At 46.8% G+C, this 26,422-nt stretch overlaps 2 protein-coding genes across 3 annotated transcripts; one reads left to right on the forward strand and one right to left on the reverse strand.

Annotated features, from left to right (window-relative positions):
- Nucleotides 1–1,205: 1,205 nt before the first annotated feature.
- LOC309333064 (cocaine- and amphetamine-regulated transcript protein-like) lies at nucleotides 1,206–5,583 on the forward strand. Its single transcript, XM_081846513.1, has 3 exons — nucleotides 1,206–1,344; nucleotides 1,645–1,728; nucleotides 4,443–5,583. The coding sequence occupies exons 1-3, from the start codon at nucleotides 1,216–1,218 to the stop codon at nucleotides 4,548–4,550; spliced, it is 321 nt and encodes a 106-aa protein (XP_081702639.1). The 5' UTR covers nucleotides 1,206–1,215; the 3' UTR covers nucleotides 4,551–5,583.
- Nucleotides 5,584–5,972: 389 nt separating this feature from the next.
- On the reverse strand, nucleotides 5,973–26,407 carry LOC309332897 (zona pellucida sperm-binding protein 4-like). 2 transcript variants are annotated; one of them, XM_081846228.1, is made up of 12 exons: nucleotides 25,953–26,407; nucleotides 19,294–19,415; nucleotides 18,712–18,811; nucleotides 15,870–16,025; nucleotides 14,197–14,384; nucleotides 13,345–13,442; nucleotides 13,007–13,134; nucleotides 11,307–11,496; nucleotides 9,167–9,314; nucleotides 7,006–7,093; nucleotides 6,761–6,874; nucleotides 5,973–6,158 (listed from the first exon to the last, which is right to left on the reverse strand). In XM_081846228.1, the coding sequence occupies exons 1-12, from the start codon at nucleotides 26,125–26,127 to the stop codon at nucleotides 5,998–6,000; spliced, it is 1,668 nt and encodes a 555-aa protein (XP_081702354.1). In that variant the 5' UTR covers nucleotides 26,128–26,407; the 3' UTR covers nucleotides 5,973–5,997. The 2 variants fall into 2 exon arrangements, with proteins under 2 accessions (XP_081702354.1, XP_081702355.1); XM_081846229.1 differs by lacking the exons at nucleotides 18,712–18,811; nucleotides 19,294–19,415; nucleotides 25,953–26,407 and adding an exon at nucleotides 17,752–17,966.
- Nucleotides 26,408–26,422: the final 15 nt, after the last annotated feature.

Genomic DNA, 26,422 nt, shown 5'->3' on the forward strand with positions numbered 1-26,422 from the left:
ACCCAGAGGCTGTCACACTACCACCCTGGCAAAAAGACACCCAGCACCTGTGTTTGGCATTTTCTGTTTCCAAAGACACCCCAAAACAGAAGTCCAGGTCAAGAGAAGTCACAGTGCCACTCTCTTCTGCCTTGGTGAGGCCACACCTGGAATACAGTGTCCAGTTCTGGACACCCCAGTTTAAGAAGGATGTTGACAAATGTCCTTCAGCAGCTGCAAAGTGCCCTGCCCTCATGCCAACTGAAAGAGACCCTCCAAAGGTTCAGAGGTCAGGTAGGTGGGGGTTCTGAGCCTCTGAACGCAGCCAGAAGGTGCTGGGCTCTCCCTCAAGGGAGATTTTTCTACAGTGGTTGGGTGGCCACCCGTCAGGGGTTTATCCACTGCAATTCCTGCATTGTGGGGGGTTGGGCTGGATGATTCTTGGGGTTCCTTCCAACTCTGCAATTCCATGATTCTAGGGTGCTCCCTGATTTTACAATATTAACACACTTATATGGTGCTTCCTGATTTTATAGTTTTAACACTTATCTGTTGGGTTTCTCCTGCCCTGCTCCAGAGGCCCCAGTGGTCCCATGGTGGACAAATAGCTGGAGCAATTAAAATCGATTGGCACCTGAGTGAGGCTGGAGGTGTTTAGGTCTCCTTCAAACTCTCAGCATGATCTAATTTATTGCATTTGGGGTGGGTGGAGGAAAAAACCTCGCCACAATCCCATTTCTCTGTGGACTCTAATTCCCCTTGATGGACATTTATTTACTTTAGAATATTGGGTGACCCGGCCGTGACGCAGTTGGAAACCCTTCGAAATGACCCCATTGTGTGCGTGTTTTGGGGGTGGAGGAAGAGGGGGCCTCTGGGCATTCAATTACATCCTGCCAAGCTCCTGGGGAAAACTTTTGCAATTACCGGTATCTCCTTTGAGTCAACATGGCTGCTTGAAAAATTCATGGCATCCAAGGGGGCAATTCTCCTGCGGGTGCAAATTGGGTGACATGGGGTTGGCGTTGAGGTCTGTCTCCAAAATGCAAGGTCCACCCACACCTCTTCCCAAGACAAGCCCCCGTAAAAAATGTGGGGGGGGGGCGGGGGGGGGAGAGATAGAAAACCAGACACGCCAATGGGTCTTTTTGCAAGAGGGATGGAAATCTCAGCCGGGGTTATAAAACCTTCTCTGCTGGCCGGGAGGAGAAGGCAGTCGGGTCGTGGTTCAGCACCATGGCCAGCTCCAAGCTCCCCGTCCTCTGCCTAGGGTGTGTCCTCTTGCTTTTGGGGGCCAGAGAAGAGATGGTGGGACTCCGGGGGGCCGGTGTGGGTGCCCAGGAGAGCCAGGAGGAAAAGGAGATGGTAAGCTGGGAAAGTGATCCTTGCTGGTGGGGCAGAAGAGGGAGGGTAAGCAAGTTGCTCAGGGCAGGGGGATCAGTTGGGAGAGCAAGAGACTCTGAATCTCAGGGTCGTGGGTTCCAGTCCCGTGTTGGGCAAAATATTCCGGCAGGGGGTTGGGCTGGATGATCCTTCAAAGTCCCTTCCAACGCTGCAATTTTTGGATGTCCCTTCCAAATCTTCAGCTCCTCTGCACCCCTTCAGCTCCTTGGGGGCCTGTTTTACACTTCTCTGAGCAAAGCTGCCCTCCCTTTTGCTCTGCAGATTGGAGCCCTGAAAGAGGTTCTGGAAAAACTGAAGAACCACCAGCTGCCGTCCATTGAGAAAAAGCTGGGCTGGCTGCCCTCCGTAAGTATTCTCAGACTTGCATGATGAATTGCTCTGAATTATTATGCCTCCACTGCCCTGCTGGACATCTTTGGGAGAAGAAAAGGCTCAGGAGTGAACCCTCCACAAATCCAGAGTGGAGTCCCTAAGGCGGTTGGATGGCGCCTTCTAGGCCTCCTCCCAGCAACTCCTGCAGCCCAGCTGGTGCCCAATGTCTTGCTCTGCTTTCCTTTCCTTTGGGCCACATCAGCCAGGCAGAGAGGGGGGTCTTGTCATCTGGGCAGCCCAGGACCTCCAGACACACAGCCCAGGCTTGTGCCCCGGGGAGGACACATCGGGCCTAACACAGGGGTTTGACTTCACCCCTTGAGAGGCACACTCCATTGTCTCTCAAGACAGATGGATCTCTCTCTCTCTCTCGCTTATTAACCATTTATCTATCCATTTAACTATTTTACTAATTCTTTAGCTCACACATTCTCAAACTGTAGTCTGAGGAGCAGAGAGGGGTGTGTGTGTGTGTGTGTGAGAGAGAGAGAGAGAGAGAGAGAGAGAGAGAGAGAGAGAATGACTGACAGATGCCAACAACACGCCAGTTCTGCTCTGTAGATGCCTTAGTTGAATTAGGGGACACCCAGTAACTGCCATGGGCCTGCTCTAAAGTTGGGCTAGGAACTGGACAGAGCTGGCATGTTGTTGGCATCTGTCAGTCATTATTTCTTCACACACAAACATCCCTGCTCCTCGGACTACAGTCTGAGAATGCACCAGCTAGAGAATTAGTAAAATGGTGAAATGGATAGATAATTGCCAGACGCTTGGATTTTCCCAGACATACATGGAATACTGAGGTCGGCAGCAGTGTTCAGGCAGAAACTGGAAAAAATGTCAGGAAAATCTGGATGTATGGCAATCCATGTCAGCAGTGCCGTTTCCCCATACAAACTAAGAAAAACTCCACAATTTTTCTGTCCGAATTTTCACTGTTTGAAATACGGCAACCCTACAGAAAGGCCCTGGGTGCAAGCAGGCAGATTCCACCCAGCTCTCCATTGACTGATTAGGGCTGGGCGATAGAACGTCCAAAACCAGTTTCAAATCCATATTGTGATATTGGTTTCATAATTTTTGACCTGGCAATATATTGTGAATCATGTGCCACGTGCTATGTAAAAATCACAGTGGGGAAACTGAAGCCAGCCAGTGCTTCTTTCAGACATCGTGATATATATTTCTACATTGCAATACTGAGCCGAGTTGTTTCTGTCAATTCTTTTAAACAGCCATCAGAACATAGTGCTCATGTCCACTGACTCCCATCCAGCCTTCCATGGTGCTCTTTTCTATAATGTATATGAGGGATGAAATGTAATTTAGAAGCTTTATGCTCCTTTACTACTTCTATTTTACCCCTTAAATGTGTTAATTCTAAATCATTTAACTACCAATTCTCATCTGTTGCTAGACTTTAAATCCTGCATATGTTTTAACATAACCAGATTTTTCCAAAATATTTCCATTCTTCAAGGAATTTTTCCTCATTCTTTAATTCTCAGAGTTAGTCTAGCCATCTCAGATTAGTCCATCATCTTCATAAGCCAATTTTCTTTTGCTGGGACTGCCTCTTCTTTCCATTTTTACATGTATCCTTGCTGCCGTCATAACATACATAAACAGATTAAAGAATTCCTTTGGTCTAACAAAAAAAGCCTCAGGTTTCACTTTAAACATTTTAAAAAACTCATTATAAATCATTTCCCAATAGCCTTTCTGCGGGGCCACCACAGAATATATGATGATGTTGGAAGAGAGCCTGCAGGCCACCTGGTCCAAGCCCTGCCATGCCAGAATAAACCAGAGATTCCCCACCCCTGTTGACCACCTGCCTCTAATGCAGCGGGTGGGGGACACCCCTCTTGCCACAACCCCACCCCACCCCCCAACATCACCAGACTTTTCCAGGAACAGCTGCACATCCCTGCATTGCAGGGGGTTGGACTAGAGGACCTCAGGGTGCCTTCCAACTCTGATTCCGTCTCTTGAATTCGGCCACTTATTATTGAGGGGAAGTGTGTGGAACAGGTCTCAGTGTTTTGATATCTGGGAATGGAGTTGAGAGATGACCTAACCTGGGGAGAAAACACCAAAGACCTGATGAAGAGAGCACAGCAGAGGTTATATTTTCAGAGAATCCTCCGGAAAAATAATCTCTCAAAGGACCTGTTGATGGCATTTTACCATTGTACTGTTGAGAGTGTCTGTGTGTGTGGTTTGGGAGCAGCACGGTCAGGGAAAGAACAACGCTGCCCAGGGTTGTAAAGACTGCGGAGAGAATAACTGGGTGCCCTCTTCCCACCTTGGATCAAATCTACGCTTCCAGGTGCCATAAGAAAGCGGCAGAGATAGCGCAGGATAGTGGGCACCCCGGAAATGATCTCTTTCAGCTTCTGCCTTCTGGAAGAAGGTCCAGGGTTATAAAGACTAGGACTAGCCGCCTGAGAAACACTTTCTACCCAAATGCAATTTTGGTTTTAAACGCAGTGTAAGGTAGTCTCTGTGGGAGTATATTGTATTTAAAAATGGGACATCATGAGTTTTTAGGGGGCTAACCAGGCTGGGATAGCTGGGTTAGCAGGCTTGTTGGTTTCTGAGTGTCTGATGTAGATTTTTTTCAATTTCATTGATGTGTATGGGACAATGACAATAAAGATGATCGTATCTCTCCCACTTTGCAGTGTGATGCCGGGGAGTCCTGTGCTGTCCGGAAAGGGGCGCGCATTGGCCGGCTGTGCAGCTGCCCTTGGGGGACATCGTGCAACCTGCACATCCTGAAGTGCTTGTGACGAAGAGGAGACGGAACGGGGGGGGGGGACGACGACAGGTTTTTGGACAAAAGGAAGCCTCTGCTCCCCCCCCCCATAAGCCAAACCAGCAGCTGGGGCAACTGCAGCACCCGAGTCTTGATGTGACCCAGGAATGGAGCCTGCAAAGCCAGAAAGGTTCATTACACAGACAGGCCGTTGGGGGAGCCCATTTAGCTATTGTCTACACTGACTGGCAGCAGCACCAGCAGCTCTCCAGGGGGTGCTGCGAGTCTAACCTGATGATGCTGTAGTGTAGGGAGTTGAACCCGGGACCTTCTGCAGGCAAGACTGCTGGACTGAAACCTTTCCCTCAAAAATAAAGCTCCATGCAGGAAGAGACAGCAACAACATCCCTGAAGAGTGGGCCACCCAAACGCCACTTAAATAGAATCACAGAGCTGGAAGGGGTCATCCAGCCCATAAGGCCACTTCCTCAGCTCCTGTTTAGATCATCCCTTTGTCGTCATGAGGACTAGAATCCCATTTCACTTATTTCAGGAGCAAGAACAGCTGCTCTGCATGCAGAAGGTTTCCAGCTTCAATGCCCAAGAGCAGCTTCTCCAGGCAGGGCAGGGAAAGACCCCCCTCTGCCTGCAACGCCAGAGAGCTGCTGCCAGCCAGTGCAGGCAACACTGAACCCAATGAGCAAATGTCCCAATTGGGAATACTTCTAATTGCCGGGATCGGCTCCCCCTGAAAATCTTCTGTTCTCGGAGCCACAGAGAGAAGAGTCTGCTGCGGATTCGGATGCGAACAAGAGAGGGCAGCAAAAATGAGGCCGACTCCTTACGCATCCCTTCCAGGGATAAAGCAATTTATCTGCATTAAAAGCTCCTCCCCCCGCCCCCCCCAAGGGGTGGAAATTTTGGGGAGCATCTCCAATCCCCCCAGCAGGGAGCAGCCAAAGATTTTCCCATCCTCCAAGCTCAATTGTGACCTGCTGAGTTTAGGGCAAAAATGGGGTGTTGTTTTTTAATAGCCCAAGAAAATAATAAAAAAAGTGTTTCAGGCAGTGCTGGTTTATTTGTGTCTGTGTGGGTGGGGTGGGGGAGCAGACAATTTGGGGGTCCCCATTTGAGGAAGGCAAAAAAGGACGGATATCTAAAGGTGTGAGAGTTATAAAGGCCAGAGAGAGTTCTGCCAAAAAACAAAGCTGATGGCCTCCTTTTAAGCAGAGGTTGGAGGGCCACCTGTCAGGGATACTTCAGCTGAGATTCCTGCATTGCAGGGGGTTGGACTAGATGATCCCTGAGGGTCCCTTCCAACTCTATGATCTTATGACAAAATAGCCTGTATTCCCAGCCAAGGCAAAAGGGTAAAGAGGCGGACAGGCTGCCCAAGTGGGACAGGCAGGGAGGCTGGCTGGCCCAGGGAAGACAGGAGCCAAGCTGGGTAGCTGAATTTTCTCTTTCAATTTTATTTCCTCTCACGCATAAGGAAGGCTTTGGCCTCCCACAGCCGCCTGGTGTTTCTTCAGGGCGACGACTGAGAACATCCCCACGGCCAGAACGGCCACCAGGCCGGCCACCAGGAAGAGGATGTTGTCCCACTGCATCAAGGTCGAAGGGTAGAGGGATTTGGGGGACACTAAGAGAAACAGAGAGAAATGTAGAATTAACAGTAACCCCAAAGAGGCAGGGTTAAGAGAGATTCGGGCTGCAGACACATTCAGCAGCTTAAAAACTTCAGTTGGTAGCCTGCAAGGCTCTTAATCCCAGGGTTGTGGGTTCGAGTCATGCGTTGGGCAAATGATTTATTTCTTTCTCTATAAAAAGTTTATGGGAGGTTTTTTAACATATTGAGCACTAAAATCCAAACACATTCATAATAAAAAGCAGTATGTCAAAAAGTTAATAACGAAGAAATAGAAGATCTCCAGATAGATGTCCTGTTCTTCTGGCTGAATCTGGCATCTAGCCCCAAAGAGGATGCCACTTAATTCCTGAGCACGTGCAAAGCGAAGGCTAGGAATGCCTCTGCATGAGCCGGGGCGGTTCACAGGGCTGGAGACTCCCAGGGTCTCTCCCCAGAGGCCACTCGTGTCCTTTTTTATATAGAATATTATTTTATTCTTTTTCGCAAAGAGGCTGCTGATAGCCTGACCAAGTAAAAGCTTATTCTAGCATCACGACTGGTGGGGGACAACTGAATAAAATCTACTCCCCCCAAAATTTTGCCTCCCGCGTTACCTTCGTGAACGACCGTGTCCGCGTCCTTGTGAAAGAAGTTCACAGGGCCGTCTGATGTCACCAGGGTCAGCCACTTCTCAGGGAGACGGCGCTGCCCAGACGATGCTCTGCGACCTGGAGGTGGGATAAACACATTGGGGGGTTCAGGGTGGGGAAAGCACGACAGCCGTGCAATGATCCCCCACTACGTGGCGTGGCCCTGCCCTCAAATCCCCCCACAGCCTCAGAAATAAATGGGGACTCACTCCTGCCAAGAGGATTTGTGTTGCAGGAAATGCGGCAGCTCTCCAGGGCGGATGGGGCACAGGCAGAAGCGCTGCAGTGGAAGTAGACCTGGATTGGGGAAGCGGGGCAGAGAGAGAGATACGATATCATAGAATCCTAGAGTTGGAAGAGACCACAAGGGCCATCGAGTCCAACCCCCTGCCAAGCAGGAAACACCATCAGAGCACTCCTGACATATGGTTGTCAAGCCTCTGCTTAAAGACCTCCAAAGGAGGAGACTCCACCACACTCCTTGGCAGCAAATTCCACTGTCAAACAGCTCTTACTGTCAGGAAGTTCTTCCTAATGTTTAGGTGGAATCTTCTTTCTTGTAGTTTGGAGCCATTGCTCCGTGTCCGCTTCTCTGGGGCAGCAGAAAACAACCTTTCTCCCTCCTCTATGTGACATCCTTTTATATATTTGAACATGATATGATAGTCTTTATTGTCATTGTCCCATGCAGAACAATGAAATTGAAAAAATCTACATCAGACATTCAAAACCAACAAGTCTGCTATCCCAGCCTGGTTAGCCCCCTAAAAACTCTGATACCCCATAATTAGATACAATATACTCCCACAGAGACTACCTTACACTGCGTTTAAAACCAAAATTGCATTTGTGTAGAAACTGTTTCTCAGGTGGCTAGTCCTAGTCTTTATAACCCTGGACCTTCTTCCAGAAGGCAGAAGCTGAAAGAGATCATTTCCGGGGTGCGCACTATCCTGCGCTATCTCTGCAGCTTTCTTATGGCACCTGGAAGCGTAGATTTGATCCAAGGTGGGAAGAGGGCACCCAGTTATTCTCTCCACAGTCTTTACAACCCTGGACAGCATTGTTCTTTCCCTAACCGTGCTGCTCCCAAACCACACACACAGACACTCTCAACAGTACAATGGTAAAATGCCATCAACAGGTCCTTTGAGAGATTATTTTTCCAGAGGATTCTCAGACAATATAACCTCTGCTGTGCTTTCTTCATCAGGTCTTTGGTGTTTTCTCCCCAGGTTAGGTCAGAGAGAGTGATGGTTTAGGGGCAGCCCCAGGGGGAAACCGAGGCAAGTTCAAAGCGAGTCTCCCGGCCCCCCGGTTGGGGTCAGAAGGTTGTGTGCAGAGCTGAAGGACTCCTGCAAAAACACTGCAGACCCCACCTCTGCCCCACAGACCCTCTTTGTGGAGGCACTGCATTGGCAAATGGGGCAACTGCAAGCGCACTCCAAGGGGGACCCACACCCAATTTTAGAAGCCTAATAAACAGCTGCACAACGTTTTCTGTTGAGCACTTCAGTACTGAGGTGCGGAGGCAGGCCCCCCCCCCCCAGCAATAGGAAAATAAATTTCCATTTTGGGGCATATTAATAATAATTTTGGGCAGCTTCCAACAACTTAAAACACAGTATTTTATAAAGCAAAAATTCTCCTAATGGATGCCGTTTTGCAAAACTGCTTCAAAACTGCTTCCCCTTAATGCAGTGGTTCCCAAATGTTTTTCCTCTGGCAACTATTTAAGAATAAAAATTTACACATTATTTTTGCCGACAAAAAATGCATTAGGAAACACAGCCAGGATTGCCCTCGGTATCTCTTGATTGCTCTTGCTCTCATTTCGAAAACATATCTATTCGTATTGTGCAAATACATTTATTTTCTGATACTATACTACACTTAAATGTTTAAATGCTTCTCTGTGTTTTTGATGTGTTGTTGGGAGCTGCCCAGAGTGGCTGGGGCAGCTGTCAGGTGGGCAGAATAAAAATGAAAAGGAAATCAATTATCCGCCTCCTCCTCCTTTTCCCACCACACTGGCCATCTTCTCTTGCCACACCAGGGGGGCCCTCCACACCCTTTGAGAAACCATTTGGAGGTAACACAAGTTCCCCCTACTTTTTGCAATTTGGCATCTTTGGCCAGAGAAGTGCATTGCAGGATCTGCAGAGATCCAAAGTTCAACAGAACGGCTCCACGTTTGGGCTGGTGCATTCTGCCAGCAGACTGGGCTTTAAGTGCAAATTGCCTCAGATTTCTCACGTGTGTGTGTGTGTGTGTGTGTGTGTGCACGCAGCCCCCCCAAACCCTAGATCTCTCCTTGCACGGACGGCCAGCTCCACCCCCGCAACCCGGCGCCACTGCGGAAGACTTTACCTGCCCAGAGAGCACCTGCAGGGAAGCGCCATCCACAAATGTGAAAGTGCTGACCACAAAGCGCTGGTAGTGCGTTGGAAAGGGCAGCCCAGAGTCGGCCCCGATGGGCACCAGCTGCGTCCGGTAGTTGTCTCCCTTGTAGGGGCACCTGAGGCAGGGCAAGAGGGATTGGCGGTCTTGAGATTGCATGGCTAGAAGAGACTGGGCACATCAGAACGGACTCCTTTCGCATCGAGGCCCATCGGACATCGCCCAAAACTTTCCTTGCAGAACTTTGAGCAGAAACCCCAAAGGTGCATAGCAATACTGTAGTTCCGTCAGACATCGGCTCAGCATTTCAACAGGACTGAGGTCAAAACTTTGTCTCACCTTCGTTGCAGCCGGGGGGGGGGGGATTCCAGGCACCGCCCTTCCAGCAGTGCTAGAAATCCCCCAGGCGCCAGGCGCGTTTTGCAACTGATGTGGGTCCAATTGCGACCCTGTGGAGATCTCTGGGCACCAGGTTGGCGACTGGCCTCTCTGGCTTCCTTAAGCAGGTCAACAGAAGAGCTCACTGACTGCATTTATATCCCACTTTTTTCCTCCAGAGAGTCCATGGTTCACTCCCTTCCTCAGTTAATCCCCACAACGACCCTGTGAGGTAGGTGAAGAGGCCACAACTGACGCCAGGTTCCCCCAGCAAGCTTCATGATGGAGTGGGGATTTGAACCCTCATCTCCCAGGTCCTCATCCCAGGTCCTCTAACCACTACACCCACTGGCTCCCTAGAGTCCTTCTGCTAGGGGGAAGTTCTATAAATTAAGTCGGTAAATAAATACAGGGAAAGCAAAATGTCCCTGAGAGAAGGATCTGAAATATTTTCCTTGAAGCCTGAATTTGTTTAATTCTGGATAGTTTTATATGATGATCTAATGTGCTGCAAATTGCTTTGAGATTTTTTCTTCTTTAAAATATAAAACAGGATTAAGAATAATAATAGATTACAAACTTGTGTGATCCACTACAATGGGTTCTGGAGAAGTAATATGAGGATTCAGTATGAACAACTAGGCCATCACTATATGGCGCTACCACCAGAAGACTAGAAAACTGGGCAAAGAGATAAATAGTAAGTTTTCTAAATAGTAATAAATTCCACAGGAAAAAAAGGTGCCTAGACATTCTGCTGTGGTGACCACAACTTGTGTTTCAGGTGCCGTTTGGTGATTAGCTTATATATCTGAGTTTCTAACGCTGATCCACAGCCTCCCCTGTGATCTAAGGTTAAAGACTCACAGATTAGCCTGCAGAGAACAACCAAAGCTGATTATCAACCCACTTAGGAGCTCAGAGACCCACGGAAAATCCCCACGTTAAAGCCTCCAGCAACGCACAACCGGCCATTCTCCATTTCATTGGGAATCAAACAATTCTAAAATAAAATGGTAAGTATAAAAATTATACTTAGCAAGAGGGTTGGGTAGTCAGCGCAGCCAGAAAGCCACCATGAGACCCTTTCGGTCTGAGGTTTCATGGAAAGGAAGCTGAGCAGCTAGTTCTAGTGTTAGTGATGACCTTTAAAGCCCTAAACCAGGCAGAGGCAAACTCGGCCCTCCAGATGTTTTGGACTCCAGATGTTTAGGACTACAACTCCCAGCATCCCTAGCTAACAGGACCAGTGGTCAGGGATGATGGGAGTTGTAGTCCCAAAATATCTGGAGGGCCGAGTTTGCCTATGCTTGCTCTAAAAAGGAGCGTCTCCACCCCCTTTGCTCAGCCCAGACACCAAGGTCCTCCTCTGAGGGTCTTCTGCTGAACCAGGCAGAGGGCCTTCTCGGTGGTGGCGCCCGCCCTGTGGAACGCCCTCCCATCAGATGTCAAGGAAATAAGCAAGTATCTGACTTTCAGAAGACATCTGAAGGCAGCCCTGTTTAGGGAAGTTTTTAGTGTTTTGATGTTTTATTCTGTTTTTAATCTTTTGGGAGCTGCCCAGAGTGGCTGGGGAAACCCAGATGGATGGACAGAGTATAAATAATAAAATGTTATTATTTAACTAGAAGCTGGAGTCTTTCTGGAAAACCGAGCCGGCTCGCCACAAACACCCCTGCGCCCGTTTCCGTTACCCTGTAAGTCTCCGCCCCTGTGCCCAGCCAGCACTGACCCGTCCTCCAGCAGCAGCCACTGTGGTTTCTGCAAGGGGTTTGTGCTGGGGGTGGCCCAGCAGTCATGCAAGACCAGGACTAGGGCTGGATCCGTCCTGGCAAGGAGACGCACTTCGACATGGACCGGGGCTCGCAGGACCTTCACCACAGGGTAGTCCAGGCCGGAGTAATAGGAGGAATACGTGGCATCTGGGGAGGGAAAGAAGTTGGAAAAATTACTGGATGGAGAAAAGGTTTCCTTCTCTGCCTCTGGAGAGACCCGAACTCAGGGGCATCCAGGGAAGCTGGGAGTTTCAGGAAGTCCTCCTTCCTGCAGCACAGAGTTTGGAACTCCCTGCCACAGGAGGTGGTGATGGTTCAGTCGAGAGAGCAGGGGGACTCTCAGGGTTGTGGGTTTGAGCCCCATGTTGGGCAAAAATATTCCTGCCTTGCAGAGGGTTGGGCTGGATGACCCTCGGGGTCCCGTCCGTTTCCACAATCCTATGATTCTGCTTGGCACAGAAAGTGGATTGAGGAAAGCTTCCCTCCCTCTCTTGCAAGACTAGAACTCGTGGACAAGCCAGTGGAGCTGAATGCTATCAGGACCGATAAAAGGAAGGACTTCTTAGTTAAGCTGTGGAACTCCCTGCCACAGACGATAGGGATGACCTGGATGGTTTTAAAATGGGGATTCATGGAGGAGGAGGTGGCAGCTATGGATGGTTACTAGCTAGGATGGCTTACTCTGCCTTCGCAGTTGGAGGCCTCCATTTTTCGGAATACCATTTACTGGGAACTACAAGAGGAGAGAGCTGCTCTCACACTCAGATCCTGCTTGCAGGCTTCCAACTGGGGCATCTGGTTGGCCACTTGAGTAGAGGATGCCGGGCCAGATGGGCCCCAATTTGCCCAACCCAGCTGCAAGGGTCTTCCAATGCACTAATGGAACCTCCAGCTCCAGAGACAGTCTATCTAGAACTCCCAAGTTCTCTGGGGCACTTGGCCCCTGTGAGAACAGGATGGGCCCCCTTGGGCCTGATCCAGCTCTTCTTACGTGCAGTTTACGTTCAAGACCGGGAGGAAGGATCCTGTCCCACCAGCAGGGGGCGATATGGCCCTCTGCTCCCCAGCCAACCAGGGGGAGACCCTTTCCTCCTGACTTTAAATTTATGGTGGGTTTGAGAAATTGATTTTAAAGTTTCACAGATTTTATCTGAGATTGCATTGTGCGTATCTGGCTGGAGGATTCCATAATTATAAGAATCTGGTATAATCTTAGAAGGTGGTGCATTTTTAGAAGCAAGACCCTTTGGAATATATTTATTTCAAGGATTCAGCCAAAAAGCCTCCCAGAGCTGCTAGAAATTGTTCAGATTGGTTGTGCATTTTTATCAATTATGACTACTTTTGTTATGCTGCAGTTATTTGTCTCACATTCTAAGCCACCTGGAGCATGGTTTGAACTGTGGAAAGGTGGCATAGAAATAGAAACAGGTATGCCATAAGATCAAGATAGTCCCTACTTGCAAGCTTATGATCTCACCCCCCCCAAAGTGCAGCACACAAGGAAAGAGGGAGAGGGAGGGAAGAGGAAAACTTCTGAGTTTGCCACTACATCCCTGAGCCAAGACCCTCTCCCAGCACAGGGGCAGCAGAGACCCCACGAGAGCCAATGGTTTATTGGGGCTCCCCACTCCAGCCCCCCAAACCAGCCCCTCACCTCGAGCCAGCCTCATCTCCAGGGTGAGGGGTCCTTGCTCGGCGACCCCGGCTGGCGGAGGCGGAGTGGCAATCTGGACGCCAACCGGGAGAGAATCCTCTGCAGAGTAGCTGCAGCGGACGGTCAGCCTGCCAGAGAGCAAGGAAATCATTGGGGGTTTTGTATTTTTATTTTATTATTATTATTATTATTATTATTATTATTATTGAAGAGTCTAGTCCTCCTTGTTCCAAGGGGATGACGCAGGAATAAGGAGCACCAAGCCTTCTGCATGCCAAGCAGGCGCTCCGGCCCTCGCCTCCCAACTGTTCTGCCGCACTGGCTTCCCCACTTCCTACCTGAAGTCGCCGTCGCGGGTGATGGAGCCCGACGGGGACGCCAAGACCTGCCGGTCTGCCACCAGCTCATTCTCATACACGTGTCGGCTGCCGGATTCCTGGGCAGAGAAAGGAAGGCCATTGGTGGGGGGAACCCTCCCTGCAGGGGAGGGACTCCATATAAACACAGCCCTTTCCCCAGCCGCCAAAAAAGACCCGGCCGCCTAGAGACAGGCCTGCTTTCCTGCGGTCACCCTCCTGTTTATCAGCGAGGAACAGCCACAGGACACTCAGAAAACATCGGAAGGCAAGGAAGGTGTCTTTGGGTTCTTCTATTCTGTGGGAAGCTGCCCCAAGGGGTTGGGCAAGCAGGAATTTCAGTATTATATACGTTTGTATACCGCCCTAAACCCACAGATCTCAGGGTGGGGAACAACATGAATTTGTTTCGTTCCGAGTTGTTCCATTTCGATGTTTTCATGTGTTGCAAACCGCTTCGAGATTTTTTCCTTTAAAATATAAAGCAGTATAGAAATTGAATGCATAAGAATAAGCCAGTCAGATTGGTGGGGTACACTTAATAAATTTATTACGATTATCATTAGCAGCTGGATTTGTAACTTTGCAAAATAGTGACTTCATCGCCCAGGCGAGCCAAGGGTCTGATTCTGTACCCTACAGCCTCCCAAGTCCCTGTTTAAATCTCTCCCCCCCCCCATCCATGAGGTCTAGAAGCTTTCTTTTGTTTTAGGGAAGCAGCGCCTTCCTCTGCTCCCCCAAGCATCTCTGCCCACAGAGAGAAGCGGAAGAGAGCAAGAAGCCCAGTGTCGCTCTGGCCGGGTGGCAACACCCGTGTGTCTCCCCACCCGTTACCTTGAAGGTGGTTCCGCAGGCGGACAGCGGGAACTGGAAGAAGACGAAGCCGTTGTTCCTGGAGGCCGGGGCGCAGCGCTCCCCCTGACCGCTGGCCAGGCGCACAGAGCCCAAGCGGAGGGGGGGGCGCGTGGCGTGGCGGGAGAGCGCAATGGAGAAGTGGCCGTCCGGGGTGCAGCGGGCAGTCACTGGCGGGCAGAGCGGGAAGAGAGGAAGGGAGCCTTCAGAATCAAGCAGAATCAATCTCTTTCTGCAGCAACCACGGCAGCACAAATGGTGCCCGTGAATAAATGGAGGGCACAACACCGACAGAGGAGGAATAGCAGATGGAATTGACAGAATATATAGAAGTGGCTAGTAGAATAAGATGAAAGAATTCTCAAGGAAGACTGGAAATGTCATGCAGAATATTTGAAAAATCATTGTAGACATATTAAAACATTAACAGGATTAGGATAAATTCAGCACTAAGCTATAAAGAAATAAAATAATAATAATAATAATAATAATAATAATAATAATAATAATAATATTTATACCCCGCCCATCTGGTTGGGTTTCCCCAGCCACTCTAGGTGGCTTCCAACAGAATATTAAAATACAATAGTCTATTAAACATTAAAAGCTTCCCTAAACAGGGCTGCCTTCAGATGTCTTCTAAAAGTCTGGTAGTTGTTTCAGTTGTAGAACAGAGAGTGAGAGAGAGAATATGGAATAATTAGAATATGCAGCGCTAAAAGGTTAGTCAAATGATCAATGGAAGGGAAGTTGATAATGAAGGTAAGGTTTGTATTTGGTAAAATATTGTGCAAATTTGTAAAATTGATAATAATTTGGTTGCTTTTTAAAAATTCAGAACAGATCCCCAAGATTATGGCACGGCAGGGGGTTGGGATAGATGACCCCTGGTGCCCTCTCTGGCTCATATCACAAGAGACATCACCAGTTAATCCCTGCAAAAGGCCCAGTTCTTCGTGATGGAGGAACAGTCGCAACATTGGGGGCTTCTTTGTGGAGAGAAAAGGCAAAGGGATTATAACAAACAATACAAATTTCATTATTTAGACCCTGCCCACCCCAAAGATTATACAAGGACAAAACATTATACAGTACAATTATGCAGCAGACAGAGAATAGATTTCCCCCCTCTCTCTTGCAACACTAGAACTCGTGGCCGGACAAGGAAGCCGGACGCTGGAAGATTCAAAGGTGTTCTTCAAGCAACGCAAACTGTGGAACTCCCTGCCATAGGAGGAAACGATGGTCGCCAAGCTCAAGAGCAGAAGAGCCTGCTGGATCAGGCCCACGGGGGCCCATCTAGTGCTGCCTCCTGCCCCCACAGGGGTCAGCCTGATGCCCCGATGAAAAATGGGCAAGAAGGAGCAGCGTGTAAGAGCAGCACTCTCCCCCCCCCCCCCCAGCAGCTGGAGAAATTGCTGGAGGAGGGAAAGGCCTTGGAGCAAAGAGTGGAGCTCAGGGATGTCCAAGGAAGATTAGGGACAGGAAAAAGAAAGGACTTCTTCAAGCACCAAGTTGAACTGTGGAACTCCCTGCCACAGGAGGCCGCAATGGCCACCAGGAAATTCCTCTTCGTTGCACAGCTGCGAGTTCAAGTGTCGCAAGAGAGGGGGGAAATCTTTCCCGGCTCAGCAGGACCCCCAAACCCAACGCACCTTTTTTGGCGTAATAGCAAGGCACCCCCCTCTCTCTTGGGTTGTAGCAGCAGCCCAGGCCCACACACTCCGCCTGCTGCACTTGGTGGGGGCCGCAAGGGAGCCTGTCGGGGGCTGGGACGGACAAGCAGTGGCTGACGCTCGGGGTATCCAGAGCTGGAAGGAGAGAGGGAGCTAAGTCGAGGCAGGTGGCATTAAGGTGAAAGGTCAAACTTCCGGGTTTATTTTATTTTTAAGATTAGTTTGGTTGTTGTTGTTAATTAATTAAATTTGTACACTACCTTATCCCTGCAGGTCTCGGGTGGTGCATAAGATAAAATCACAAGATAAAAGCGTAAAATGCATAAAATGAGACCTGCAGGTACAGCGTGCGATACTAATTCAATTAATTGATTAATAATAAATAAAAGATAAGAACCAAACGCACAACCCCCCCTCAACAACATATTTTGAAAGGGCATTTGAGGAGAATGTGTGCCCCCTACCCATGGGGCAGGTGGCTTAACCGGGCGCTGCAGCCATGCTACGTTTCCTGGATCTTGGGCGCCCTTTTCAAAAAGCTTGCTCGTTTCGCAAGGATCCAGCGGCAATTGGCAGCCGTTTGGGTTTCACCAGCTCAGGGCGTCTTGCAGCTCAAAGCCAGCGAGGCGAACAGAATTTGTCTCTTACAAGGACCCACAGAGTCTCTTGCAAAAAGTAAAATAAAATGAGAAAGACCCACCCCCACCCCAGCCTACTGGATGCATTTGGCAGAACCTAAAACACAAAACTCGATATATTTCATTAAACTCCGAAGGATCTGTCTTTCTCAGGCAGTGCTGCCCCAGACAGAGGTATGGGAAGCAATTGATTTAAGATGGACTTGATGACTATTACAGATAGATAAAAGAGGATTGACTCTACTCAACTATTTTGAGGGCCAGGATATAATAATGGATAAAACTGGCACATTACAGGCGATGTGCAGGGAGAAGGGATGAGTGGATTTTGAAATGGAAAAATGAAAAAGTTGGAAAAGCTATTGGATCTGGAGCAGCAACAGAGGGAGGGAAAAAGAACAAAAAACTGTGGAGCAGTCAGCTCTTAATAATAATGATTTTATTGCATTAGCCATGCGGCCATAGCATAATATACATAGAAATAACAACATAAAATGGGGGTGGGGAGATAAAAGTGTATGCCGTTCTGGGCGAATACTTTGAGAAAATGGGGATAACAAAGGTAACGGGAGATTTAAAACATCGAGTGACAGAGAATACAAAAAACAGGTTCGATTGTGCGGCGTATCGACTACATCTGTGGTATTGAAGAAGGAGTTGGTGCCGCTTTCCTCTTCATCACACTAAGCAGGAAATTAGCTGTCATCTCTGACTGTTGGATTACTGAGATGACAGTCAGCTCTTAAATTTGTATTAAATTTTTACTAATCTGGTGATAATTTGTTTAAAATTATGGAAAATCAATAAAAAATAATTGGCAAAAAGGAGTAATATTTCATTAAACTCCAAGCTATGGTGGTGCACAGGATGGTTTATTTACAGCACTATCCCCTTGTTACAGAATTGTTGAGTTGGAAGGGACCCTGAGGGTGATCCAATTCAACCCCCTGCAATGCAGGAATCTTTCGCCCAACTCGAACCCGTGACCTGGAGATTCAGAGCCTCATTTCAAGGAGAGAGGTTTGCTGCTTTTGGGGCAACCCCATGCCAAACCCAAAATCCCTCCCTCCAGCTCTTTTGGGACGCCTTCAAGGCAAGTGGCGGCACTCCTGCACTCACAAAGGACTAGAAACTTGAAAACTCCCCAGCTAGTTTTTCACTGGGCGGCTTTTGCCAATCTGGCAGCCGGGCGTTTCTGCGGGGAGCCACCTGGCGAGCCTTACCCCAAAACAGCACCTGGGGGTCTGCCAGGCTTCCCCGCTTGCCCACGTCGCCCACCTTCGGAGCAAAGGCCAGAGCCCCGCAAGGCCCCTGGGCCAGCAGGACGGTCGCCAAGAGGTCCAGGAGGAACATCCTGGCCATGACCCCGAGGGAGAAATGGGGCCGGGGGGCTTTTCCTCTGGCAAGTCACCCCTGGCCCCCAATCAGGGCAGGCTTCTCCCACGGCAACCCCCGGCCCCCTTTATGAGCTCACCTGCCCCACAGGAGCTCAGCCCAGCCTCAGGCAGCAGACTGCAGAGGCAGCGGACTACAAAGCCCATCGGCCACTGGCGGCGCAGTAGACTGGACGGTGGGCTTGGTGGGGGAGGAGCCTAAGGAGCCACAGCCAAGACAGGGGGCGGGTACTGGGAGTTGTAGCACAGCTTCCAGAGGGCACCAGGTTGAGGGGGAAGGGGAGCCAGCCATTTGGTTTGCCTGGATATTTGAAAGCTGCACTTTGAGAAGAACAGAGTGAGGGTTGTGTGTGTTATTTTGAATATTAGAGTGTGGCAGGTTGTGTACACAAAACAACAGAAGCAGTAGCAGAAGCACCAGCAAAATACCCCCCAAAATCATGGGGCACAGGCCTGTCCGAATAGTCGCCAGGAATGGCTTCCCTGAAATAATCCTGGGAGCTGTAGTTCCTTCAGGGCGCTGAGAGTGGTTAGGGGGCCTCTCGCCTCCTCCTAGAACTACCATTCCCAGAGCTCCCCACGCAGATGGCCTGACTGCTGAAGCCCTCAGGGTGGGGAAGAGGTCCTGGCTATGTTCAGCACCCTTGAACTACAGTTCCCAGGATTCTTTGGGGGGCACTGTGACACTTTACACCCGTGGCTCGGTCTTCTGGGCAGGGGAGTGACCCCAGCAGGGTCAGGAAGCCTCTGCCCCCAGAAACCCCCAAGGAAAGCCCTTTCACGGGGTACCTAGGAGAGGTTCGGGGCAGCTCAGCTCCTCTTTGTAGGAGGTCATCCGTCCATCCGCCGCCAGGCCTTCAATGTGGACGGTCGTCCGGTAGCGGGAATCCTAGTGGGGAGAGGATGTTGGTGTCATTATTTCATTTTTCTAGCTTTATAGAATCAGAGCTAGAAGGGGTCCCCGGAGGGTCATCCAGGAACCTCTTGCCCAACGTGGGCCTTGGACCCACAACCCTGAGATTAAGAGTCTCACGCTTTACCAAACTTCAAGCGGAAGAACCAGGCTGTATTGTTTCCCAGCCCAAAAGAGCCCTGGGAACTTTAGTTTACCCCCAGAGAGTTACAGTTCCCAGTGCCCTCAAACTACAGTTCCCAGTATTTGGGGGGGGGGATGAATGTGCTTTAAGCAGCGTAGAGTTACTTAAGCACTCCTCCTGCCCAGCCACGAAGCTCATTGGGCAATCACAACATGGCTCCCCCTTTCTCAGTCTGTCCTACTTCGCAGGGTTGTTGGGAGGGGGAGAGTTATGTATATGTTACTAGTTGGAGGGTGGGGCGGGGGGGGGGCAGGTGTGCAAGCCGAGACCTTACCTGCGCTCTGGTGTAACACCCATCAAAGGCCACCCTCACCGCTACAGAACCATCCGGATTGGGGAAGGCAGAAGTCCCACAGGTAGAGTCGTTCTTCAGAAGATGGGGGTTACCTTTGGGATCTTATTTGGGGGAGGAGAGAAGAATAATTCGTTCCACAAATTATTACCCCAGCCCACAATCTAGAGGTTTGCTTTACAATCAAGCATGATGAACTCTGCAAAACCCAGAGGCTTGCTGGCTTATTTTAAGATACCCCAATATAGGGAACAACAAATGAGTGGATTTTGGGATTTCCTAGCAGCCAATGGGGGTGTGTGCTTCCTTTGCTTTGTTGCCCAGGGTGGGGGGGGTGTCTGTATTTCTTGGGGTGGGTCGTCCCTGGATAAATACAGACCCTCCCACTTGGTGAGGAAGAGAGTGGTCCACTCATTAAGAGATATCATATTAATTTAACAACATATTAATATTAATTTAACAAAGTTAAGTTAAACTTTGTTGATTCTTAAAGAAAGGGGGAGATGGCGGGTAGGGATGGGAAGAAGGGAGCGGGAACACCACTAGAGAGGAGAACTTCACGACAGGAAGAAATTAAAGATTTAGATGCACTATGGATGAAAATAAAAGAAGAACTTAAACAGAATGAAATTCATATAGAGAAAAAATTAGGAGAGATGCAGGATTCGATTGACAAAAAAATAGAGGGGGTGGTAGGAGAACTGTCAAACAAGATAAAAGAATTAACGACCCGAACAAAATCTTTAGAGGAATCAAACAAAAAAGTACAAAAAGAAATGAGAGACCAGAGAAAGGAAGCGGAGAAAGCAAAGGAGAATTTTGGAGAATTAACCAAGACCCAGGATCAAGTCCTGGACAACCTAGCATTGATGGAAATGAAACAAAAACAGTTAAACCTAAAATTTAGGGGAGTGGGGGAAGAAATGAACGAAGATATTAAAGGAAAAATGATTAAAGAACTGGCGAAGTGGCTAACCATGAAAGAAGAAGAAGTAGCTCAAGCAATAGAAAATGCCTTCAGAATAAAGATAAGACCCAAACAAAACAAACTGAAAAAGGTCCCAGGAGACTGCTTGGTGATTTTTAAATCAACAGAGATGAGAAATAGAATTTTGAGAGAGAGCTACAAGAAAAAATTAGTGATCGATGGAAGACCAATCATCATCTTCAAGGAAATACCGATTAGGCTTCTGCGTAAGAGAGAAGGCTACAAACAATTAGCTAACATTCTAAGAAAAAATGGAATATATTATAGATGAGAATTCCCAGAAGGGATTTCCTTCTTTTATAAAGAAAAAAGATTCAAGATTGCAGAAAGTCAGGAAGTCAGTAAATTTCTACGTAGATATGAGAAAGACCTCGGGAAGATGGAGGACAGAGGCGGGGGGAGGGGTGGAGAGAGGGAGGAGACAGGTGACGCAGGATCGGGAGGAGGGGAGACCAGGAGGGGTTTGGAAGGAGAGGATGAGGAGGAGGGGGAGGGGGGTGAGACAGGGGAGGAAGAAGGGGGTGAAGAAGAGGAAGAAACAGAAAGCGAAACCACTCGAATTTAATTTGGTAAAACCCAAATAGGAAAACCACTGATTTTAGTACGAGACAAGAGTAATAATGAATCTTAAAATTTTAACATGGAATGTAAACGGTTTGAATGACAAAACTAAAAGGAATAAAATTGCAAATGCTATGAAAAAGAAAAGATTGGATGTAATCTGTATGCAAGAGACTCATGTAGCCAAAAAGCACAAACATGTCTTGTCAAACAAGAACCTAGGAACAGAATTTATAAGCTCTTCGTCAGAGAAAAAAAAAGGAGTAGTAACATATGTTAATGAAAGATGGGAACCTAAACTGATCTATAAAGATGAAGAAGGAAGGATTTTGGGAGTACAAATTAACTTCCAGGGGGAAAAAATTAATATTGTAAATATATATGCCCCAAACTCAAATAGATTAGAATTTTTTAAGAAACTGGAACAAGTCTTAATAAAATTAGAAAGTAATAGGTTGATGTTATTGGGTGACTTTAATGCAGTTTCTACACCAGAGATGGATAGACAAACAGAAAAGAAAAAACGAAACCAAGGAAAACTTCCAAAATCATTCCAAGACTTGGAAGAGAACATGGATCTTATAGACATTTGGAGACATAAGCACCCAACAGAAAAGCAGTTTACTTTTTTTTCAGAGGTACATAAAAGTTGGGGTAGAATAGACCAAATATGGACCTCGAGGGAACTCACATTAAGAGCTACTAAATGTGAAATTCAACCGAGAACCCTCTCCGATCACAATCCAATAACACTGGAAATAAAAGGTCCAACACAAGGAGGTTTCAGGTGGAGGTTAAACGAATATTTATTAGACAATGATGAAGTTATTGAAAAAGCCAAAGCCACCCTAAAAGAATATTTTGATTTAAATCTTAATGTGGGAATAAATCCAGAAGTAGTATGGGATGCCAGTAAGGCGGTCCTAAGAGGGTTCTTCATTCAACAAAACAGTTACAAGAAGAAAATAAGACAGCAAAAGAAGGAAGAAATTCTCAAACAGCTTAGAGAATCAGAGAAAAAACTAACAGACAACCCGAAAGATGAACAAAGTATACAAACAATAAAAATATTACAAACACAATATTCGATGCTAATGAACCAAGAAATTGAATGGAAAGTCAAGCTAATGAGGCAGAGATATTTTGAATCGGCAAACAAAACTGGGAAATTACTAGCCTGGCAACTGAGGAAAAGACAAAAACAGAATGTGATAAACAAAATAAAAGTAGGGGAAGAATTGATAGAAGACCCAAAGAAGATACAGGAAAATTTTCTTAAATTTTATGAGAAGCTATATAAAAAAGGAGAAGAAGACTTAATTCAGATAGAAGAGTACCTCAAAAATTGTGAAGGAAAGACTGTAACAGAAGAAGAGAGATCTCAACTAAACAGACCCATAAGAATAGAAGAGATCCAGGTGGCAATTAAAAAAATGAAGTTAGGGAAAGCTCCGGGACCGGATGGTTTATCGGCAAAATACTATAAAGTTTTGGAAAGTCAACTGACACCTGCGCTTTGTAAGACATTGAATAATATCCTGAAAGGAGGAAAAATACCTGAGTCTTGGAGGGAAGCATTTATAACGTTAATTCCAAAACCGGACACAGATAAATTGAACATTAAAAATTACAGGCCAATATCTCTATTAAATAACGATTATAAAATATATGCAGACATCATGGCAAGCAGACTAAAAAAGTGTTTAGCAAATTTAATCCATAAAGACCAGGCAGGTTTCCTCCCGAACAGGTTTTTGAAAGACAATGTAAGACACGTTATAAACATAATTGAATATTTGGAGACCAACAACGAGATACCGGCGGCACTGATCTTCATAGACGCCGAAAAGGCGTTTGATAATGTCTCTTGGGCGTTTTTAATAAAATCTATGGAAAAGGCTGGGATAGAGGGAGAATTTTTAAAAGGAATACAGGCAATATACTCAACACAATTGGCAAAATTGGTAATAAATAATAATCTTACAAATACATTTAAAATAGAGAAGGGAACAAGGCAGGGGTGCCCTCTCTCCCCGCTCTTATTCATCATGGTGCTTGAAGTCCTGGCGAACAAATTAAGATCGATACCAGAAATACAAGGAATTAAAATAGGACTGAAGGAATACAAGTTAAAAGCCTATGCGGACGATCTGATGTTATCCCTGGAAGAGCCGCAAAGAAGCATTGGTAAAGCGCTGGAGGCTTTAGAAGAATACGGTAAATCATCAGGCTTTATATTGAATAAACTAAAGACAAAGATGCTAATAAAGAATTTAGGAAAGGTGGAAAAAGAAAAATTAGAGAGAAAATTTGGCATATTGGTAGCAAAAAAAATAAAATACTTAGGAATATGGCTTACATCAAACAATATAAATTTAATTGAAGACAATTATTCGACAACATGGAAAGAAATCAAAAAAGATATGGATGTCTGGAATAGAGTTAATCTCTCATGGATGGGTAGGATGGAGGCAATAAAGATGAATGTCCTTCCAAAAATGCTGTTTTTATTCCAAAACATCCCTGTAATTAGAGGGTCTAAATTATTCAAAGACTGGCAGAAAACCCTTTCAAGATTCATATGGCAGGGAAGGAGGCCAAGGATCAGATTTAAATTACTCACGGATCGAAAGGAGAGAGGAGGGCTCGCAGTCCCTAACCTAAAATTGTATTATGAAGCCGCCTGCCTATGTTGGGTTAAGGATTGGATAACATTGGAAGATTCTGACCTATTGGACTTGGAAGGGGCAGACAATAGGTTTGGCTGGCATGCCTACCTATGGTCAAACAAGGAGAAAGCCCACAAGGGGTTCTCAAATCATATTATCAGGGGTCCATTATATGAAGCCTGGGAAAAAAACAAAAAGTTGTTGGAATGGAGAACACCTTGGTGGCTGTCCCCAACAAACATCCTAATAATTAAAAAAATTAACATGGAAGAGCCAAAACTAACATATGAAGATTTATTGGTAAGATCGGAAGACAGTTGGAAACTAAGACCATATGAGGAGCTGAAGGGGAAGTTGACAAGCTGGCTACAGTATCATCAAATCAACGCAATATGGACAGAAGACAAAAAAATTGGAATGAATGACAAGAAATCGAAATTTCAGACAGAAATAATAGAAAGTAAATCTAAGTTACTATCCAAAATGTACAATATATTATTAGATTGGGATACAAAAGACGAAGAAATTAAGGAAGTTATGGTGAAGTGGGCGATAGACCTGGGGCACAACATAGAATATGAAAAATGGTCAAAGCTGTGGAATGAGGGAATAAAATTTACGGCGAGTGTTGCAATCAGAGAAAACTTAGAGAAGATGATATACAGATGGTATATAACACCAGAGAAACTAAATAGGATGTATAAGACTGGTAATAAGGCCTGCTGGAAATGCAAAATAAAAGAAGGTAATTTTATACACATGTGGTGGACATGTGGGGAAATAAAAAAATTTTGGGACATGATATATAATGAGTTAAAAAAAATATTTAGATACACGTTCCCTAAAAAACCAGAGGCCTTTTTATTAGGTATGATTGGGGAGGAAATTAGGAAAGAAGATAAAACTTTATTCCAATATTCAACAGCAGCGGCCAGAATGTTAATCGCTCAAAATTGGAAAAGTACGCATATACCAACCGTAAGGGAGTGGCAAACAAAACTATACGATTTTGTTGAATTGGCAAAAATGACGCAGAGAATTAGAGAACAAAAGAATACAAAGTTGAATAACGATTGGTCTAAATTCATGGCATATATAGAAACTAACTTTAAAAACCTACCAACTATAGCAGGTCTAATATAAAACTTCCGATGTGCAAATTAATAATCAATATCAGCGGTAAAAGTGATATTTTAAAAAAAAATTAGAAATCCGAAATCAATAGGGAAGGAAGTCAGATAGTGTGTGATCTGTATTGGTCTAATGTTTATTTTTTATTTCTATTTTTTTTTTCTTTTTCTCTTTTTTCACCTGTCCCATTTTTTTTCTTTTTGTGATGGTGCCCTTATATTTTTTATTTAATGTTTTGTGTTTTACTTTTTTGTGAGTATGTGAAGAATGAAACTTAATAAAGAGAATTAAAAAAAAAAAGAGATATCATATTAATTATATATGAGAAATAATTTCCTTTAGAGAACAAATGCTTCAGTGGAGGTTCAAATGGGCAGTTGTTTTTCTGTTAAATAGGTTCGTGGGTCCTGGTTCTCATGGTCAGGCTGCAAACCCAGCTTACTTGGGAGTAAGCACCACTAAGCTTAGCAGGATTTACTTGTGAGCAGACACCTGGGACTCTTTCCCTCCTGGTGTTTTATCTGCATTGATGTTATTTATTACATTCAAGTTATTCCCCCCCCCCCAGCTGCTCTGCAAAGCAAGCCCTACTCAAGAGTAACCCCACTGGAATTAACAGACACTCGTTCCTGCATGCAAATGAACAGAGGACCTCAAATATTTGTAGTAGTAGACCCTTTGGAAAACGGGCACAACCAATTTAGGACCATTGGTTCCAGTGAGGCTCCTCTGAGTATGCCAAATATTGCCTCCGTCTGTCCCCAATTGCAGAGAAGCTGCTCACCCAAATACTCATTTCTGGAGCTAGTCCCTAAGGAGGCTTTCAAAAGCCTTGCTGGATGGAAAAGCAAAGGGCACAGTGCCAAATTACATTGTTGGAGAGCCATGACCCCAAGGGTCATCCATCCCAACCTCCTGCAGCGCAGAAATCACAGCTAAGGGCCTCATTTTGGGTGAATGAGACGAAGCAGTTTCAGTTGGATTTATGAGTTAATGGTCACCGTTTTGCACTTTGTGGCGCATAGTACTATTGGAATAATGCTTTTTCTGAGGGTGGAGGGCCCTGGGGGCAAGTTTAGGGGACAGAGGGTCTCCAAGAAGGTTCGGGAGCCACTGCTCTATAATTATTAATATATAATAATAAATACATTTGTACACCATTGTTGTTGTCCAGACCTTGCAAGAAGCTCAGACCAACCAGGCCCCCGCCCCCAGTTTGTGGGATTCTTGCAAAAGTGGGTTTAAAATTCTTCTTTCTTTGAAAAAAAGCTGAATTCCGCCCCTTTACTCACCCAGCAGCCTTATAAGAGATGCGGAGACCTTCGGTTGGGGCAGCAGGAGGAAAGCGAGGCTGTGCTCGTCGCAGGTGGGCAAAGTGACTTCCCACAAAGACCCCGCGGCGTCCGAGGGACCGAGCAGGGTCCCCCCCAAAAGGAGGAGCAGAACCTCAAACCCCCGGAAAGGCATTTCCCGAGGGATTCCACACCACCAAATGCTCCTCTCCTCAGCTGCTAGTCCCTAGGGAGGCTTTTAATAGCCCGAGGAGGAGTCTGCTTGGACAGGGAGTCTGGGTGGGTCTCCGGCCGGGAGAACGGGCCTGATCCTGCGGCGCACGCAGCCCGGCGGGGAAGTGTTTCTTCGGTCTACTTTGCCGAAAAGCCCTTTGCGTAGGCTCCATTCTTGGGGCCTCCGCACATGCTGAGGGGCGCCCCTTCTCTGCACGTCTTGAGGAGATCAGGCTTCCTCGGTGGCTTGCAGTCAG

Source organism: Podarcis erhardii (assembly GCF_964252035.2).
Source record: "Podarcis erhardii genome assembly, chromosome: 18".
In the NCBI taxonomy this organism is placed as follows: domain Eukaryota; kingdom Metazoa; phylum Chordata; class Lepidosauria; order Squamata; family Lacertidae; genus Podarcis; species Podarcis erhardii.